At 50.0% G+C, this 20,710-nt stretch overlaps 1 protein-coding gene across 1 annotated transcript in view; it reads right to left on the bottom strand.

Moving 5' to 3' along the window:
- CANX (calnexin) overlaps positions 1-20,710 on the bottom strand; it is a 280,620-nt gene that overhangs the window by 69,328 nt on the left and 190,582 nt on the right. Inside the window, 5 exon segments of the mRNA XM_033927187.1 lie at positions 8,555-8,761; positions 8,763-8,771; positions 9,684-9,840; positions 13,089-13,202; positions 20,128-20,317. Of these exon segments, the coding sequence (XP_033783078.1) occupies positions 8,555-8,761; positions 8,763-8,771; positions 9,684-9,840; positions 13,089-13,202; positions 20,128-20,317 (677 nt within the window).

Raw genomic sequence — 20,710 nt, 5'->3', positions numbered from 1 at the left:
GCAGGTAAGAACCTAATTTCTCCTTCTTTAGCACTCTCCAGACCAGTAGAGGTTAACTTTACGAATGGGACGTACCAAAGCAGTCCCTCTCACGGGCGGGACCCCCGAAGGGCCGATACCAGTACACGCTCCCCGAACACCACGTCCCGACGTGCCTGCACATCAACCCGATAATGACGAACAAAGGAATGCAAGGAGGACCAAACCGCAGCCTTACAAATATCCACTGGAGGCACAAGCGACGACTCAGCCCAAGAAGCCGCCTGACCCCGAGTGGAATGATCCTTGAGAAACTCCGGAACAGGCTGCTGTTTCAGAAGATAAGCGGAAGCAATTGTCTCCTTGATCCAGCGCGCAATAGCAGCCTTAGAAGCGCCAGCTCCCCGACGAGGACCCGCCAGGAGGACAAAAAGATGATCGGACTTCCGGAATTCCTGGGTCCGCTGCACATAAGAGCGAAGGACCCGACCGCCATCCAACTTGCGCAGCTGCCGTTGCTCAGAAGAGCCCTCCCGACCACCCAAGACCGGGAGAACCACTGATTGAATGACATGAAAAGGAGAAACAACCTTCGGCAGAAAGGAAGGAACAGGCCGCAAGACGACCCGCTCCCTAGAAAACTCCAAGAAGGGAGCCCTACAAGAGAAAGCCTGCAGCTCAGAAACACGCCTAGCAGAAGTAATGGCCACCAAAAAGACCGCCTTCAAAGTAAGGTCCTTCAAAGAACAGTCGTCCAAGGGCTCGAAAGGCGAGCGCACCAAAACAGAGAGAACCAGATTAAGATCCCAAGAGGGAACCGAGGGCCGTAGGGGAGGCCTAAGCAACTTGGCCGCCCGCAAAAACCGAATCACATCAGGAAGAGCCGACAAACGCTGACCTGACACCAACCCTCGAAAAACTGACAGGGCCGCAAGATGAACCCGGAGAGAAGACCAAGCCAGGCCTCTATCCAGGCCCTCCTGCAAGAACTCTAGAATGTTAGGCAGGGAAGCGCGAAAAGAGGTCACTCCCCGCGCCCGACACCATTCCTCAAAGAGACGCCAAACCCGCACATAAGCCCGAGAGGTAGAAAGCCTCCGGGACCCCAACAGTGTAGAGATCACCTTGTCTGAATATCCCTTCTTGCTAAGGCGACCCCTTTCAAGAGCCACGCCGTAAGACAGAAGGGAGACGGGTCGAACATGGGAATGGGACCCTGCGTCAGAAGGTCGTCCGAGAGAGGCAGAGGAAGAGGATCCGCCACCAGGTGCCTCACCAGATCCGCATACCACGGACGTCGAGGCCAATCCGGAGGCACCAGCACCACCAGACCCGGATGGTGAACAATGCGAAGAAGCACTCTGCCCACCAGCGGCCAAGGAGGGAACACATACAACAGCCCCTCCGTTGGCCACGGCTGGACCAGAGCCTCCAGATCCTCGGCCAGACCGTCCCTGCGACGACTGAAGAAGCGGGGCACTTTGGCGTTGCCACCCGTGGCCACCAGGTCCATCAGGGGCTGCCCACAAACCTGCACTATCAACTGAAACGCCCCGGCGCCGAGACACCACTCTCCTGGATCTAGGAAGTGACGACTGAGGAAGTCTGCCTGAACATTTTCTACCCCGGCTATATGAGAGGCCGAGAGGTCCAGCAGATGGGACTCCGCCCAAACCATGAGCAGAGCCGCCTCCTGCGCCACCGGAGTGCTCCTGGTGCCCCCCTGACGATTGACATAAGCCACCGCCGTGGCATTGTCCGACAGCACTCTGACCGACTTGCCCAGCAAAAGGGAGTGGAAAGCTAACAGCGCCAGACGGACCGCTCTGGTCTCCAACACGTTGATCGACCAGGCGGCCTCCTCCGCGGACCAGGTGCCCTGAGCTGAGTGACCCAAACACTGAGCCCCCCAACCCAGGAGACTCGCATCCGTCAGGAGCACCGTCCACTGCGGGAGATCCAGACCCACCCCCTGAACCAGGTGAGGGGTCCGGAGCCACCAGCGCAGGCTGCCGCGCGCCAACCCCCGCAGGGGCACCGGAACATCCAAATCTTACCTCTGGGGAGACCACCCCCGGAGCAGAGCATACTGAAGAGGACGCATGTGGGCCCGCGCCCACCTCACCACGTCCAGGGACGCCGCCATCGACCCCAAGACTTGGAGGAAATCTCGCGCCCGAGGACACCGGGACACCAAAAGCAGGCGAATCTGCGATTGCAAATTGCTCACCCGGGCCTCTGGAAGGAAGACCTTCCCCAAGGAGGTGTCGAACAGAACCCCAAAGTACTCCAGGCGCTGAGCCGGGACCAACCGACTCTTGGAAAGGTTGACCACCCAGCCCAGCGACCGGAGAAACTCCACCACCCGAGCCGTAACCCGGGAGCTCTCCTGCAACGACTTTGCCCGAATCAACCAGTCGTCTAGGTAGGGGTGAACCAGGATGCCCTCCGACCGCAAGGCTGCCGCGACGACCACCATCACCTTGGTGAACGTCCGGGGAGCCGTGGCCAGACCAAAGGGAAGCGCACAGAACTGATAGAGCCGCCCCAAGATCGCAAAGCGCAGGAAGCGCTGATGAGAGTCCCGAATGGGAACATGCAAGTAGGCCTCCGTCAGATCGAGAGAAGTGAGGAACTCCCCCGGCTGAACCGCCAGAATGACCGACCGCAGAGTTTCCATGCGGAAAGAAGGAATCTTGAGAGCCCTGTTGACCCCTTTCAAATCCAGGATGGGCCGAAAGGTCCCCTCCTTCTTGGGCACCACAAAGTAAATAGAGTACCTGCCGGTGCCCCACTCCGGAGGGGGCACCGGCACCACTGCCTTGAGATCCAGCAAGCGCTGCAGGGTCTGGCGAAAAGCTTGCGTCTTCCCTGGAGAATGACATGGAGAAGCGAGGAAAAGGTCCGGCAGAGAGCGGGCGAACTCCAGAGCATAACCATCCCACACCACCTCCAGGACCCACTGATCGGACGTGATCTCGGCCCACTTTGGGAAAAATTCGCGCAGCCGGGCCCCCACTGGAACCAAAGGGGGCGCCGGTAAGGAGTCATTGCGCAGGACGGGAAGCGGGGGAGCCGGCGGAGGGATTCCCTGCCCCCCGAAAGGGCCCCCCGAAAGGGCCCCCCGAAAGGGCTGCATGCACTGAAAGAACCGACCCCTGGAAAATCCCGGAGCCGGGAAAGAAGCAGCCCCACGCCCAGGGCGATACTTGCGAAACTCCCGCAAACGCCCCCGGGCAGCGCCACCCCGAGACGCAGGACGGGCACGGTCCTCAGGCAGACGGGGAACCTTAGAGTCCGTCAGAGTCTGAATCAACTTATCCAATTCCTCCCCAAACAAAAAAGACCCCCGAAAGGGAAATTTAGTAAGTTTAGCTTTGGACGCAGCATCCGCCGCCCAAGCGCGCAGCCACAAAATACGCCGCGCGGCCACTCCAAAGGCCATAGACTTAGCCGAGATCCTCACTAAGTCATAAAGAGCATCAGAGAGGAACGAGGCCGCCATCTCAATCTTTGCCACCTCCTGATCCACCAGAGACCAGTCATCAGACTCCCGATCCAGGACGCGCTCAGCCCACCGAAAAACAGCGCGAGCGACCAGCCCCCCACAAATAGCCGCCTGGACCCCAAAAGCCGAGACCTGAAAATTGAGCTTAAGGATATTCTCCAATTTGCGCTCCTCAGAGTCCCGCAAGGCAAACCCGCCTTCAACAGGCACGATATGCCGCTTAGAAATCGCCGAGACCACCACGTCTACGACTGGCGATACTAAAGTAGCCCGATCCCCCTCTGGGATGGGATACAAACGAGCCATGCTACGCGCCAGACGAAACACAAAATCCCGAAAATCCTGACGCACAGGAAAAGAGCGGGAAACACGACAGACCCCCTGACGCAGAGGGGCCCCCATACGCGGGGTCTCCGGCGGCGCAACTTCAAAAATGCAGCACCAAGGAGACCTGCTCCATCAGGTCTAAAAGCTCATCCCTCAGAATAAAAAGCGCACCACGGACACATCTGCTCTGGAAGACGGGAAACCCCGCCGCCCCGCTGCCAGCGGGCGTCCCCTCTAGAGGATCCTGGAAGCCCGCCAAAGCAGCCAGGTCCTCAACCATGCCAACCCGCTCCTCCGACCACCATTCCGCAATCCAAGCCCCCCCGCGGGCGCTTGGATGAGGGAGGAGGAAGAGGGGACGCCAAACGAAAAGAGGGAGGCAAAGCCATAGGGGGCGCGGAGGGAAACCACCCCCGAAACCCCCCAGGTGCACGTGGGACCCCCAATTGTCTGCACAAAGAAAGAAAATAAATTGGGGACAAAAAACCCCTGGGGGTCCCCAGGGACTCCCTGCCCCAGCAGGGGTCCCAGCTGAAACCTGCCCCTGAGGTTGCAGACAAAATGGAGGGGCCAGACAGAGAAAATGGCGAAGTTCCCGCCAAAAAAAGCTCCCTCCATGGCCTGTAGCGGCTGAGAAGGCTGAACAGTCCCAGCCGCTAAAACAGGCAAGTCGGCATCAGCTGTCAAAAAAATCAGCTGAGAGGGAATCCTTCGGGGAATCCCTCCGTGGGCGGTTGGAGAAAACCGGGCTTCCCCACTGCTCCAAGCCGACTCGCGAGGCACCATCGGCGGGGAGCTCTGGGCGCCTGCAGCCGCTGCCGACGGAGCTCCACCACCTCATCGACCCAAACCGCCGAGTTCAGGCCGGCCGCGAGTGCCTCGCGGCTGGACCTAATTTTGTCCCCCTCCCCCGGAGAAGGGCACAATTGCTCCATACGCGACCTAGCTAGAAAAAAGTTCCGGTTAGATGAAAAAATACAGTTTTCTTAAAGGGAAACAACCCTCCAGACCAGCACTACCTCAGGATTTTTTTTTTTTTTTTTTTACAGAACAGACTCCACAGGCTCTCGAAGCAATATGCCTTGCTTGATTTAGGGGGCAAGGCTTACTGCTGAGGCTCCTCTAAAAAAATGTGGGGAGGTGGAGGAAGTGGGGGGAGGGACCCCGCTCGAGACCCGCCGGGTTTGACACCCCTGAGGTCGGACGAACCCCCAAACAGGGCCCGCCCAAGCTCCGTCCGGCTAAAAACAGGGACAACAAACCCCTTAAACAAATTCCAACAGCCCTACCAAGGGAGATGGGTACAGATCACTCAACACCTGCTGGAGACTGAAAGAAGACTGAGGGAAATAGAGAAGAGGGGATAGGATATACTGTCCCACAGTTTTGTTTTCAGTCTCCACCTGCTGGTCATGATTAGATATATACCCATTCGTAAAGTTAACCTCTACTGGTCTGGAGAGTGCTAAAGAATGATGTTTAGTACCCATCGATCTGAGGTGATAAGTTCCTAACGAGATAGAAAAATGTGCAGGCGACCTCCGATATGTTGTGGTAGAGGAGAAGATGGAGGGAGACTGGCTATGTCCCTGAGGATGAAGTCAAAAAAGGCTGAGTTGATTTGGGTGGAGCAGCTGGCTTCACAGGTTGCTGCTGTGATGGATGAGCCTGTTGATGTTGCTGCTGGCGCTGTCTCCTAGGTTGATTTTGAGGAAGATTGAGAGGCCGAGCAGAATAACGACATTGATAAGACGTGTGTTGACGAAAAGGACGAGCCGGTGGAGGCTTCTTCTTGTTCTTTAGTAAGGTATCGGATCTCGTGGGCAGACAATTTTTGTGTGGTGGTGTCCAAGGATTCACCAAACCGCTCGTCACCCAAGCAAGGAGCATTTGCAAGATGGTCCTGGTGGTTCACATCAAGCTCCGAAACCCGAAGCCAAGCCAGGCGGCACATGGCAACTGCCATGGCAGTAGCTCTGGAGGTTAGTTCAAAGGTATCGTAGATGGAACATACCATGAACTTTCGCAGCTGGAGCAGACTGGAAGTATATTGTTGGAATGACTGGATCTTACGCTGAGGAAGGTATTTTGGAGGGAAGACAACTGTTGGATCAAATGCTTCAGGTAGAAGGAAAAGTGAAAAGCATAATTACCTGAACGGTTAGCCAGCATAGCATTCTGGTATACAATCTGGTATACAATCTACCTAACCTCCCTCACCCCATCCCCCAAGAAACCAAAACACTGCCGTCCAAAACATCTTCCGATGTCACTAAGTCTTTACTATCATTCTGTTATTAAGTCTCTATCCTCAAACTGTATTCTCTATTGTCATGTACCATCCTGGAAATGTCCAGTTCTCTTCTTATGTAATCCGCTTTGAACCGCAAGGTACAAGCGGAATAAAAATCACTAATGTAATGTAATGTAATGTAATGGTATAACCGTTTTCCAAATTTGTCCATAGTCTTCCCTTCTCTGCCAGGAGGGACGGAGGCATAGACACTAGAGCTTGCCGACTTCTTGAGAGTGGACTCCACGAGTAAAGACTCATGGGGAAGTTGTGGTTTGTTGAAACCCGGATAGGGATCACCTTATATAGAGTGTCCAATTTCTTTGGAGCTCCTGGAATAGTCAAAAGAGTCTCCAAGTTTTTATAAAAAATTTCTCTCAGGATGTCATGCAGAGGTAACTTAAGGAACTCTTTTGGAGGCTGATCAAAATCCAGGGCTTCGAGGAAAGCCTGGGATTTTTTTGAATCAGATTCCAAGGGTATAGACAGAGAGTCAGACATCTCCTTCAAGAATTTTGTGAAGGAGGATTGATCAGGTTTAGAAGGCAGTTCCTGGAGAGAAGGATCTTCCTCGTCTGAGGAAACCACCTCTTCGGTACCGATAGGCTCCTCAGAATCGTCCCACAAGTCAGGGTCACGAACCTAAGAGCCACGACCTCGAGAAAGCGGGGTCGAGGGGTCAGTATGGTGGGATTTGCGCATAGAGGCGGCACCAGGAGAAGTAAGATGATGCCTGGGGGTATCGGGAGATGGTGCCGATTCAAGACCGTCTGTACTGCATGATGTGAGATCCTGGGTTCCGCTATACAAAATAGGCATGGAAGTGGAAACAGGAGGTATCGGTGCCGAAAGAGTCGATGCCGATAACACAGGCTGTTCAATCAACGGTACCGCCGATGCTCAGACCGGACCGGGGCTGGAAGGTTCGGTGCCAGCAGAGCAGGAAGAAAGTGTTGCAACTGCCTCTTGAAGCTGGACTTGCAGGATAGCCGCAATGCGGTCATCTAAGGAAGGCACCGGTACCGCTTTCTTTTTCTTCGGTACCTGTGGTGCCTCTCGACGCTCGGGAGATGAGGAGGCCGATGATGTGGCACTCACCTCAATGGGAGCAGAGCGCTTCGATGCCGGCAGGACTGGGCTCACTGCAGGATCGGCAGGATGGACGCTCCAGGGAAGAGGAAGGCTTCTTAGCCGGCTTACCTGGGGGATGCGACACCGGAGGAAGATCCGGCGGTGTCGAAAGAGTCGGTGCCGGTTTAGAAGGGGCAGCCGACGTCGGAGTGGGATGTCGATGGTTCCATTCCGGCACTGAAGAGAAGACGTTGTTGGATTTGTCAGTTCTTCAAGGTGCGCTTTTTAAGCGAAGCGCAACGGGTGCAAGAGGAGGCGTTGTGATCCGGACCCAGGCACTGAAGGCACCAGTTGTGGGGATCGGTTAAAGAGATGGGCCGTGCACACCGTTGACACTTCTTGAAACCTGGCTGCGGGGGCATGAAGGTGAACACGGCCTCCTCTAAATCGAAGGCGGAGGCTTCGATTATGCCAACAGGCCCCGCCGAGGCAAGGCGAAGAAAAATGAAAAAAAGAACAATTTTTTTTTTTTTTAAATTACAACAAGAAACAAAAAGAAAAGGAGGAAGAAAAAACTTCCAGAGAGAAAAAACATGCGAGCGGGAAGGCAAAAAGGATTTTCCAATGGCTGTTGAAAAAAAAACACGTCTTCTTAGCTCCGCAGAAACTAAGAAACTGGGGATCGCGCGCCTCCGTCGGGCGGCAAGGCACTCGCGCATGCGCAGTGCGGCCTGCTAGAACTTTCTAAGTTTCTTAGAATGCAATCACTCTAAAATTGTCCGTACCGGTGGCTCCGGCGGTGCCGTCACCCATCAGTAAAGGATATGCTGCCTGCTTGTCCTGGGATAATTAAACTTTCAACAAAGGTTTATCTTTAATAAAATCTTCTAACTGGACTGGATCAAAAAAAATATTATATCACTGGCTTCCACTTTCTGGTCTTCTTCACTCCCCCCTGTGTCCCTGCCCTGCCCCCCCTTACTCCCCCCTGCACCCTCACCACTGGTGTGGATGCTGATCACACCCCGTTGATCATCATCTCCTTTCTGGGGCACATTTAGCAGCGTCTACAAATGCTGAATTTGGTGAGTAGCTTTTTACTGCCACTACTGCTGCTATAGAGAAACAGCAGCAGCTTGGTTGATGGTGGGGACTTTCTGATATTTCCCCAAATTATTCAATTTGGATTGATTAATCAAAAACAAAAGTGAATCAATTTGAATCACGAATCAGACAGCATTAGTTAGAACTGTCATTCTTTGCATATATTTGGATTTGCTGCAAATTGAGGCACTAATGAACATAAATAAAGTTATAGTGTTTTGATAGACAAGATGAGTAGTTAAGTACAAATCACTCAAGGTGAAACTTCTCACCTCAGAAGCACCATCCGCTGCTCTCTTCAGGCCCCAACCATCACTGGCCCAATCATTGGCTACTGCCCGATCTGAGCAAATTAAGAAGTTGTCAAAAAAGATGTCTGAAGTCATAGACCATAATTCAAGCCCCAAAGCGTTAAAAGGTGTCATTTTAAAGGGCTCAAGGTCCTCAAAAAAATCTGGATTCTGGATCTTCCTGGGCTTTCCAAATACCCTGAAAAAAGTGTAAAGAAAATTATTCTGTAAAATGTATCTAGTGAGACATCACTATATGAGAAAGGGATTGTTGAGCTTGTATTTGTGCTCTGCAAATTCTCAATGTATCAGCCCAATTTAAAGTTACAATAATTTAGTGCACCACTTATCTGTTTCACACAGAATAAAAGCATTTGCTTATGCTGAAGTGCTAGGAGTGAGACCACAGAAGACAAATGCAAATAGGATTGAGGTGTGTATGGTAGATCCAGATCAATTTTCATGGGATTGTGTTCATGAGGAGCTACTAAACTAAAAGTATTTGGCTAGATCACAAGATTCCTGCCCATTTTTTGCTGGCCTTAGGTGGAAGAAAGGCTATAAAGCTAACGCTCTTGAGCAGTATTGATTATTATTCAATGTATGCTTTGGGTGAATCTCTTCATGAAAAGGTAGTTAATAAATCCCAATAAATATTATTCAGTAGTGCCTGGTAGACTGATATAGTCCTTACAGATGGGTTATAATATCTCATCATGACCAGCAGGTGGAGACAGACAAAACTTTGGAATAGTACATAATAGATGACTCTCCCTATTTCCATCAGTCTCTCTCTCAGTCTCCAGGAATCTTGTGATCTAGCCAAGTACTTGGGGCCTGGGTTGGCCACTGTTGGAAATAGGATATTGGCCTTGATGGACCTTCGGACTGTCCCAATATAACAATTTTTATGTTCTTATAGAAACAGATATGCTAGATTTTCTGGTTTGATGGTGCTAGTCTTGGCCACACTTCTGAGATGTATTGCCCAGAGATCATGACTGGTGAAGGGTGGTAAGCACTAAGCAGTTTGAATATGATGCAATATAAAGAAAGTTAGTATACAGAGAAAACGGATCCATACAGCTACTAAAATATTACCAGATTCTACCTGGTAGCTAGGATTGTCGATCATAGGAGGCTTCCATTTACCCTTATAACCAGGGTTGTCAGTCATAGGTTGTTGCCAAGTTCCACAGCCAGGAGCAGACTCACATTTGGGATTTGCAATCTGAGGTGCCTCCCACTCTCCATCCATATCCTCATCCCTAGAAAAAATGAATTTATAAACTTTTACAAAGAAATCATGTTAAATGAAAAGACCAATGAAGGACAGCAGCTTGTGCAAATTCAAGACACTTTTGGAGTGCAAACATATTCTAACACCATCTAGCATTGGGGTTCTCAACCAGGTTCTTGAGAAACACCAAGTCAGTGAGTTTAAAGATACCGACAAAGAATATGCACAATAAATTTGCACACTCTGATTTCACTGTTTGCAAATATGTATCATACATATTCATTGTGGGTAGTCTGAAAACCTGACTTACTAGGTATGTTCCAAAGACTGAATTGAGAACCCCTGACCTATTAGATCAGAATATCATGTACAAGCTCTACTAGTCACAGTATAGAAGTAACAGGCATGTCTGGAAGATGTCACTTACTGTTTTTTAAACCATTCTGTAGCCCAGGGGTAGGGAACTCTGGTCCTCGAGAGCCATACGTATTCCAGTCAGGTTTTCAGGATTTCCCCAATGAATATGCATGAGATCTATTTGCATGCACTGCTTTCAATGCATATTCATTGGGGAAATCCTGAAAACCCGACTTGAATACGGCTCTCGAGGACCAGAGTTCCCTACCCCTGCTGTAGCCTGTTTGCTGAGAACAAATGGTATATCAAATTTATGGTCAACCACCACTACCACAGATCATAAAGCCTTTTTCTTCTCCTAATTTCCCTATCTCATTGTAAAAAAGAGGCCCTAGAATCATGAATATCATGCATTGGGGTTCCTATTGCATTTAGTACCAATATTATTCCACAATATGAAAACACACGTTTTGTGTGAGTGTTACCACTATTACCCTATGAGACAATCAAGGTCTCCTTTGGCTGCCGGTGCCACTAGCTGTAAACACAAAACACCATGTCCAAGCTTAACACAAAGACTCATAATCTGCTTATTTAGATTTTAGTGCCATTTAGAGGAAATTCATCCAAGGCTGTATATAGTGACATATGGATGGCAAAGTTGTTGCTCTCTACAGAGCAAAAAAAAGAAATAAAAAATGAAATGCTAATCTTTCTTTTAGAAGACATGGATTCTGTATGTAGCTGTTGCTTCCCACTAGTCGTGAATCTGGAGAAGGGTACCACTTTAAAATTCTCTGAACTTCTTCCCTTCTGCAGTGGAGAATAGCTCCCTCTTCAGTTAGTACCAAAGCAATCAACTACACATGGAAAAAAAGAAAAGAAAAAAGGGCACAGGGAGTTTCCCCAGCAACTAAACCACATTCTGCTTTGCTCTGTAACTTATAATAATGTTACATGTTTATGATAGTGTTACATGTTTATTAATCACTGTTCCAATTTAACAGTGAACAACAATTATTGCACATGAGTAGCTAGGAACCAATGTGTTAAGTGCAGCCAGCAGAGGCTATAAAACCCACCAAATGAGAAAGGGAATAAGGACCCTCATGTTTTGGTAGTAATGTCTCTGCTTAATCTAAAAAAACAGGAGAAGAGGTCCCGAGACAGCCACTGGCAACGTCTGAGGCAGAAATCAGGCGAATCAATAGTCCATATAGGGTGGGCTGTATAGAATCCCACATCTTCTAAAAGAAAGATTAGCAAGATAACCTAACCTTTCCTTTTTCTCTCTCTTTCTTTTAGCATAGACATGGGATTCCATACATTAGTTGATGTACCAAAGCAGTGCCAGATGTCTAGGGAGGGACAGATAAGCCTTCCCAGAGAACACAGGACCAAAAGTGGCACTTGAGCTGCCACATCTACTCTATAGAACTTTGTAAAAGTGTGGAGAGAGCCCAAGTAGCTGCTCTACAGATCTCATCAGGCAATAATTGCCCGGTACTCCACTTAGGGATGCCGCCACCTCTCTAATCAAATGTGCTGCAATTGAGATAGGGTGCCGATTACCGCAGGCAATGTAGGAAGATGAAGTTGCCATGCGAATCCCATCTGGCAAATCAAGGCCTTGGAGATTGGCTTGCCTATCTTGAGTGACTGGTTAGCACAAAGAGGTTGGATAGTCAGGAACCATTAGTCCTCTCCGAAGTAGTGCAGAAGAACTGTGCATATGTCCAGCCTCCACAAAATCTCACCTGAGCCTGTGAGGTGAAAGCAGGAAAACAAACCTCTTGGTTAATATGGAAGGCAGAAACTACATTCGAAAGGAAGGGTAGGCACCATCTGCCAAAGAAATACTCTACTCGATAAACTGGAGGAAGGTTCCCTACAGGAAAAGGCCTCTCAGATCCACCTTGCCAAGGACAACAGCAACCAAAAAACAGTCTTAACCATAACATACAAAGAGGACACGTCTGGTAGAAGCTCATATGGAGCCCGAGATAGGCCCTTCAGAACCACATTGAGGTCCCAAGACGGGAATGGCCTGCGCAGCACTATGAGTTCCTCCCTCAAAAACCGAGCGACGTCTGGAAAAGATGCTAATAACTACGTCTCTCCGAGCCCAAAATAACTGGCTATTTGCACCTTGAGAGATGAAATCGCCAGGCCATTTTCAAGACAGGCATGTAAAAAAGCTATATCACCAGGATAAGAGCCTTCTCAGGTTCCTCGGCACACCATAACTGAAAAGTCATTCCAGGTCTTCACATAAGCTGCAAATGTTGCAGGTTCTTTGCTCTAAGGAGTCGTAGTGACAACTTCCGAGTAACCACAAGAGTCAGAAAAACCTTGAACTGGAGACCTGATGATCCCTTTTAAGAGACGACAGAAATGGGAAATCAGGCTCTCCACACGTATGTATCTGCGTTTTGTCCCCTCATTACTTGCAGTCTCCCACGCAGAATCTCTTCCACGCAGATTCAACATTTTTTCTGCATACAGTGTACATTGTTGTTGTTTTTTTATTTTGTGGCTACCATTATGTATTTAGATTATATTGTGTGTATATGAAAAATGGATGGAAGAAATTGCATTACAATTGGTACATTATGGGATGGGGCCAGGGGTCGAAACACTAAAATAAATCTCCAAATATGGTGGAAATTCAATTGACATTGTGTCAATATTCCAGCACTAGCTTTGGATATTTGTTTTATGTAGACCTACATCTTTTATAGCATAATAAACATGTTCGATCAGGTTCTTACTTCAAGGTACCACTGTTTGATACACCTTTATTTTCTTGTCTTTTGGCATGCCTTTCACAGTTTGTTTTTTTTCTTTGCTATCATGATCACAACAGTTTACTAAAAATGCAATCCTGGTGTATAATTCAGAAGCAACAGATTAACATACCAGTCCTCAGGTTTTTCTGCATCAGGATCAGCTACATATTCAGGTTCATCATCTAACCACCCTTCTGGTTTCACAGCACTCTCATCTGGAATTTTTGCAGGCGCATCCTCATCCCTTGACAAATAATGCAAAGATTTTCCATTACAAACTGTTTCTTTATCATGCAGGATGACAAGCTCAAGGTTTTAGCCTTCAGAAATAGACTGGAAGAAATTCATAGTATCAAGCTCTGACCCAAGATAAGGTTGAATACACATTCTTTGTTTTTGAAAATAAAAGTTGTGGTAGACAGCAAAGTGGCTTAGCAGCAGTGTTGTGTGTTGCCATGCATAAAGTTACTTGGCTTATTCCCCATGCTAGCTGGAATTGATAGGCCTGAGGGAAGAAGTTGGGGATGGAGAAAATAATGCTCATTGTATAAGTTATATCTTAGCGCTGTTTATTTCTATTGTGTATTCCTCATTTCACACCGGGAATCCTCAGAACGCCACCCGATCAACTAGATCAATTAGAACAGTGTGGCAGCACTCCTCACTAGGGGAACTAGCGAGGAGTGCTGCCACACTGTTCTATTTGATCTAATTGATCAGGTGGCGTTCTGAGGATCCCCTGTATGAAATGAGGAATGCACAATAGAAATAAACAGCGCTAACATATACAGTTAATTGTAATTATTTCTGTGCCTTGGATTGTTTAATGGGCATTGTATAAGGTGACATCTTGCACCTGTATTCAAGGTCCATGACTACAGGGTTTCAAGGAACTTTGGTGCCCATGACCTTGCTGCAATGGAGCAGAGTAAGTATATTGTGGTTGGGAGAGAAAGCAATGTTACTTACCGTAACAGTTGTTATCCAGGGACAGCAGGCAGCTATTCTCACTAGTGGGTGATGTCATCAGACAGAGCCCCGGTACGGACGTCTCACAAGCACGTGTTGCTTGTAGAAACTTAAAGTTTCTAGATGCCCGCACCGCGCATGCGCCGGTGCCTTCCTGCCCGGAGATATCCGGGCGTGTCTCCTCAGTTCAGGTAGCTAGCCTGAGAAGCCAACCCAGGGGAGGTGGGTGGGACGTGAGAATAGCTGCCTGCTGTCCCTGGATAACAACTGTTACGGTAAGTAACATTGCTTTATCCCAGGACAAGCAGGCAGGTATTCTCACTAGTGGGTGACCTCCAAGCTAACCTCAGTGGGATGGAGGGGGAGTTGGCGACTTAAGAGAATAAATTTTTCAATACTGTTTGGCCAAACTGTCCATCCCGTCTGGAGAGAGTATCCAGACAATAATGTGAGGTGAATGTGTGAACCGAGGACCAGGTGGCAGCCTTACAAATTTCCTCGATTGGTGTTGATCTGAGGAATGCTACTGAGGCTGCCATTGCTCTGACCTTATGGGCTGTGACCTTACAAGGAAGTGATAATCCAGCCTGGGCATAGCAGAAAGAGATACAAGCCGCCATCCAATTAGAGATGGTGCGCTTCGATACGGGTCTTCCCAACTTGTTAGGATCGAAGGAGACAAAAAGTTGAGGAGTGGTTCTGTGTGGCTTGGTGCGATCCAGGTAGAAAGCCAAGGCACGTTTACAGTCTAGAGTGTGAAGGGCCGATTCTCCGTGGTGAGAATGGGGCTTAGGGAAGAATACTGGAAGTACAATGGATTGGTTGAGATGGAATTCGGAGACCACCTTAGGCAGGAATTTCGGGTGAGTGCGTAGGACCACCTTGTCATGATGGAATACTGTGAATGGTGGATCCGCCATCAATGCCTGGAGTTCGCTGACTCTGCGAGCGGACGTAAGGGCTACAAGAAAAAGCACTTTCCAGGTGAGGTACTTAAGAGGGGCCCTGTTGAGTGGTTCAAACGGGGGCTTCATGAGATGGGAAAGGACTACATTGAGGTCCCAAACTACTGGGGGGTGGTTTGAGAGGAGGGTTAACATGGAAGAGTCCTTTCATAAATCTGGCGACCACTGGAGGGGCCGAGAGGGGTTTCCCTTGTAGGGGCTGGTGGAACGCCGCAATAGCGCTCAGGTGGACTCGTATGGATGTGGACTTGAGCCCAGATTGAGATAGGTGTAGGAGATAGTCCAGCACGGAGGATAAGGAAGCTCGCTGAGGTTCCTTTGACTTAGAAACACACCATGAGGAGAATCTGGTCCATTTCTGGGAGTAGCATTGTCGAGTGGCGGGCTTCCTGGAAGCTTCCAAGACCTCCCTCACTTCTTGTGAGAATTGGTGAGGGGTTACGTTGAGAGGAACCAAGCTGTCAGGTGGAGAGACTGCAGGTTGGGATGAAGTAGTGATCCTTGATGTTGAGTAAGCAGTGAAGGAAACACTGGAAGTGGTACTGGTTCCCTGCTGCTGAGTTGGAGTAGGAGGGAGAACCAAGGTTGTCTGGGCCACCGAGGAGCTATTAGAATCATGGTGGCCCGTTCGAGTTTCAGCTTGACCAGAGTCTTCTGGATCAGCGGGAATGGTGGGAACGCATATAGAAATCGTTTCCCCCAGTTCAGTAGAAAAGCATCTGCCTCGAGGCGATGAGGAGTGTAGATCCTGGAGCAAAACTGAGGCAGTTTGGAGTTGTGGGGAGCCGCAAAGAGGTCTATCTGAGGCGTCCCCCATTGCGTGAAGATTTGGTGAAGGGGGCTGGAATGGAGAGTCCATTCGAGCGGTTGTAGCAGACGGCTTAGTTTGTCTGCTAAGACGTTGTTCTCCCCCTGGATGTATACTGCTCTGAGTAGGGCGTTGTGGCGCACCGCCCAGTCCCAGACTCGTAGAGCTTCCTGGCAAAGGAGGGCCGAGCCCGTGCCTCCTTGCTTGTTGATATAATACATGGCGGCCTGATTGTCTGTGCGAATGAGGATTACCATGTCGTGAAGTAGATGTTGGAAAGCTTGGAGCGCATTGAAGATGGCTCTGAGTTCCAGTAGATTGATTTGGTGTAGTCTTTCCGCACTGGTCCAGAATCCTTGGGTGCGGAGACCATCCAGGTGGGCCCCCCATGCATAATTCGACGAATCGGTTGTGAGAACTTTCTGATGGGGGGGAGAGTGCATCCGCAAACCTCTGGATAGATTCGAAGAGGTCATCCACCAAAGTAGAGACTGCCGAAGAGCAGGTGTGACTGAGATGTGTTTGAATAGTGGATCGGACGTCTGATTCCACTGTGATGCCAGGGTCCACTGGGGGATCCTGAGGTGGAGTCTGGCAAGGGGTGTCACGTGTACTGTGGAGGCCATATGGCCCAGGAGCACCATCAGTTGTCTCGCCGGTAGAGTTTGGCGAGTAGACACCGCCTGGCAGAGATGAAGAAGGGACTCCATGCGTTGCAGGGGCAGGAATGCTCGGAGTCGGGTGGTGTCCAGGACCGCTCCGATGAAGGGGAGGGACTGGGAGGGTTGTAGATGAGACTTGGAAAAGTTGATCTCGAAGCCCAAATTTTGGAGGAAGTAGGTTGTAGCCAAGGCCGCCGAAGTGACCTCTGGGGCTGACGGGGCCTTGATGAGCCAGTCGTCGAGGTATGGGAACACCTGTAGACTCCTGTCCCGGAGTGCTGCGGCCACTACCACCAGGCACTTTGTGAAGACTCTGGGGGACGAAGATAGGCCGAATGGTAGCACTCGGTACTGTAGGTGCAGATTTCCCACCCGAAATCTGAGGAACTTTCGGGAGGCCGGGTGAATGGGGATGTGAGTGTAGGCCTCCTTGAGATCCAGGGAGCATAACCAGTCGTTCTGCTCGAGGAGGGGGTATAGAGAAGCCAAAGTCAGCATGCGAAACTTCTCTTTGACCAGAAACTTGTTGAGGGCCCGAAGGTCTAAAATGGGTCGCAGGTCGCCCGTTTTCTTCGGGACGAGGAAGTACCGGGAGTAAAACCCTCGGTTCAATTGGTCTAACGGGACCGGCTCGACAGCCCGAAGCTGAAGTAAGGTTTGGACTTCCTGAAGAAGAAGGGCGGTCTGCGTCGAGCTTGAAGGATACTCTCTTGGAGGATGGTCCGGGGGGACCCGGTGGAATTGAAGAGAGTATCCTTCTCTTATGATGGTGAGGACCCATAGGTCCGTGGTTATGGCCTCCCATCGATGGTAAAAAAGATGGAGGCGGCCCCCTATGGGAGAGGCCGAGGTTATGCTCCCGGGAGGGGCGTCAAAAGGGCTGGGGAGCCTTAGGTGCAGCCGGTGGCTGAGGTTTTTGCTGAGACTTCTGGGGAGGTTGTCTCTTCGCAGGCTGTCTCGCAGCAGGCGTTTGTCTGGGCATGTAACGCCGCTGGTAAATCAGGGGTGGCCTGGAAGGTCGAGACTGTTGAGGTTTGGGTTTGGGCCGCAGGATGGATTGAAAAGATTTTTCATGATCCGACAGCTTCTTGGTAACAGTTTCGATAGACTCATCGAACAGGTCAGCTCCAGCACATGGTACGTTGGCGAGTCTGTCCTGGAGGTTGGGGTCCATATCGATTGTACGGAGCCATGCCAGGCGACGCATAGCTACCGCGCTTGCGGCGGCGCGTGCCGAGAGTTCGAATGCATCGAAGGAGGATTGCATCAGCTGGAGGCGTAATTGGGAGAGGGAGGCTACCACTTCCTCGAACTCGAATCGAGCTTGGTTGTCTATGAACGGAGTGAACTTGCGGAGCACCGGCAAGAAGAACTCCAGATAGGAAGAGAAAAAGAAATTGTAGTTTAGCACCCGTGACGCCATCATGGAGTTTTGGTAGAATTTTCTACCAAATTTGTCCATCGTTCTCCCCTCTCGGCCCGGCGGTACAGAGGCGTAGACCTGGGAGGGATGAGAGCGTTTAAGAGAGGACTCGACCAGTAGGGATTGGTGGGAGAGTTGAGGGCCCTCAAACCCTTTATGGTGCACGATGCGGTATCGAGCATCGAGTTTGCTGGGGATCGCCGGTATGGAATACGGTGTTTCGAAGCACTGCATGAAGGTCTGGTCCAGTAATTTGTGCAAGGGGAGCCGAAGCGACTCCGTTGGAGGGTTAGGTAAATGCATGGTGTCCAGATACTCTTTGGAGTATCGGGAGCCCGTGTCAAGGGTCACGTCCAGATCATCCACCATTTGTCGGAGGAATGATGAGAAGGACAATTGTTCCGCCAGCGTCGGTCTGTGGGACGGGCTGGAGGAGGAGGAGGCCTCCAGGTCCATGGACATCGGGGAGTGGCAAGGAGAATCGGGCACCGATGTCTCCTCGTACTCCGGGCCCCCCGGAGGGGACACCTCTGATGAGGAGTATCCCCTACGTTGCAGTTTTTTCTGCGGTGACACCTCCGAATGGCGTGAGGAGTGCCAGGATGAGTGTCTCGATCGGTGCCCGTCTCGGTGGCGAGACGGGGATCGGGATCGTCTGTGCATCGCATGGTCTCCCGAGGCCCCCAAGTGGATAGGGCTGGAAGCGGTGGATCGCAACTGGGTTTGCGATGCGGGTTCTTGCGATGCTACCCAAGTCTGGTAAGGAGTACGGAAGAACTCTTCCTGACTATGCCCAGGGCTTCGAGTATCGATCGGAGGTCTGGTCCCATGTTGGCGCGGAGGCGTAATGGGTTCTAATGGCGGCATATCGGTAAGCGAGGCTTGCCGCATGGGCATCGCCGCCCTCCCCCGTTCGTCCTCGTCGGTTGTCGAGGTCGAACGGTGTGGGGGAGGGGGGAGGGGGCGGACCGCCCCTTTGGACCGGTACCGGGAGGTCACCCTGTATGGCAGCGATGAGCCCGGGTCCGATGGTCTGCATGAGCTCAACGAATTGAGCTTCCAGCACGGACCGTTAGCGAAGCCGATAAGGAGGTATCCGCACCGAAAGGGGGTCCTCCTGCACGGACATCGCGCTCCTTCGAGGCCGAGTGCTTCTGCTTAGTAGCTTTCGGCACTTTGATGACCACTGGTGGCACTGTGGAAGGAAGAGGTACCTGAACCGAGGAGACCGGGGCAGGCACCGACGTCGAGCTCGTGGATGGTGTCGGGTTGAGCGATGCCGGTTTCACCACACTCGATGCAGGAGGGGTCGATACCGGTTTCGCCCGAACCGGGGAGGTATCAGATGAAGTGGAGGCTGAGGGATCCTTAGTTGCGTCCATCTTGAACATCGATTCCCACAATAGGCAACGCCGCTTGAATGAGCGTGCCGTAAGGGTAGAGCAAGGCCTGCACGATTTCGGGATGTGGTCAGGGCCCAAACACTGCAAACAGCGCCAGTGAGGGTCCGTGAGTGAAATCGCGCGTTGGCACTTGCTGCACTTTTTAAACCCGGTGATTGGCCGGGACATAGGCCGGAAAATCTCCGCCGCGAGGTCGAAGCCAGTGGGCCTGAGCCACGTGGCCGGCCCGTTCGACCCGCCGGAGGAAATAATCTTTTTTTTTTTTTTTTTTTTAAACTGAAAAAGAAAAGTACTGTTAACTGTAATTAAAAGAAAGCGAAAACGCGGACAAGGAAGGCAAATTTAACTGAGTTCAGCTAGCGCGTGATGAAGTTGAACTTCTCAGCTCCGCGGAAAAGAAAGAACTGAGGAGACACGCCCGGATCTCCGGGCAGGAAGGCACCGGCGCATGCGCGGTGCGGGCATCTAGAAACTTTAAGTTTCTACAAGCAACACGTGCTTGTGAGACGTCCGTACCGGGGCTCTGTCTGATGACATCACCCACTAGTGAGAATACCTGCCTGCTTGTCCTGGGATAATATGAAATAGGGAAGAAAACTCCCATATAGTTGCAAATGAAGTCCATGCAAAATTGCTGTCTCTGTTCAGGATGTACTGGAAGCTCAAAACAAGGACGAAGAGGAGATTGCTCTGTGAAAACACACTAGCAGATCTCTGTGCTGCTAAAAACATTTGAGTACTATGGTGTGTAGCTATTTTCCTTATTTGCATGTTTTAATAGGCTCTAATATTTTGAAAAAACATCAATAGCTTTTTCTCCTATTTCAGATACTTTTTGTATCTAAGTGTCATGAATTCTTTTAAGCATTTGAACACAATACACCCTCTGAACTAAATTCTGCAATAAAGTCAACATCTTTGTATGCTGCCCCTTCTTACCAGTCATCTGGTTTCACAGCTTCAGGGTCTGGAATTTTAGGCCTCTCATCCCAATCTTCTGGTTTCTTGTCATTAGGATCCTCAATCTCTCGAGGAGGGTTCACAGGAGGATTCATATCATTCAACAAGTTCCCACTGTTTACAACTGTCTGATCAATCAGGATTTCAAAGCTGTTATCAGGATTCAAAACTGATGTGAAAAGAGAAGAGATTACAGATTCAAAATTGTACCTATTAATACCATTTTGGTATTAAACTTGTATATGCAGAATATCAAGTCAACATATCAAATATAAACATGGATTTACTGAATATACATGAAGATTTTAACAGCTTACTGAACATTTTAAATACTTTTATCTCAAGCACCAAGGTTACGCATGTTGCAACAAATAAAGAGATTATGTACTTACCCTGGTAAGCTTTTTTCCAGTAAATAGGTGAGACATTCTAGACAAGGGGTGCCCACACATTTTGGGCTTGCGAGCTACTTTTTAAATGACCAAGTCAAAATGATCTACCAACAATAAAATTAAAAAAAACACAAAGCACACTGTATGCATAGAAAATGTTAATCATTATT

Source organism: Geotrypetes seraphini, chromosome 18 (assembly GCF_902459505.1).
Source record: "Geotrypetes seraphini chromosome 18, aGeoSer1.1, whole genome shotgun sequence".
NCBI classification, from domain to species: domain Eukaryota; kingdom Metazoa; phylum Chordata; class Amphibia; order Gymnophiona; family Dermophiidae; genus Geotrypetes; species Geotrypetes seraphini.
The sequence above is the reverse complement of the archived record's forward strand: the minus strand, read 5'-3'. Positions and strand labels throughout refer to the sequence as shown.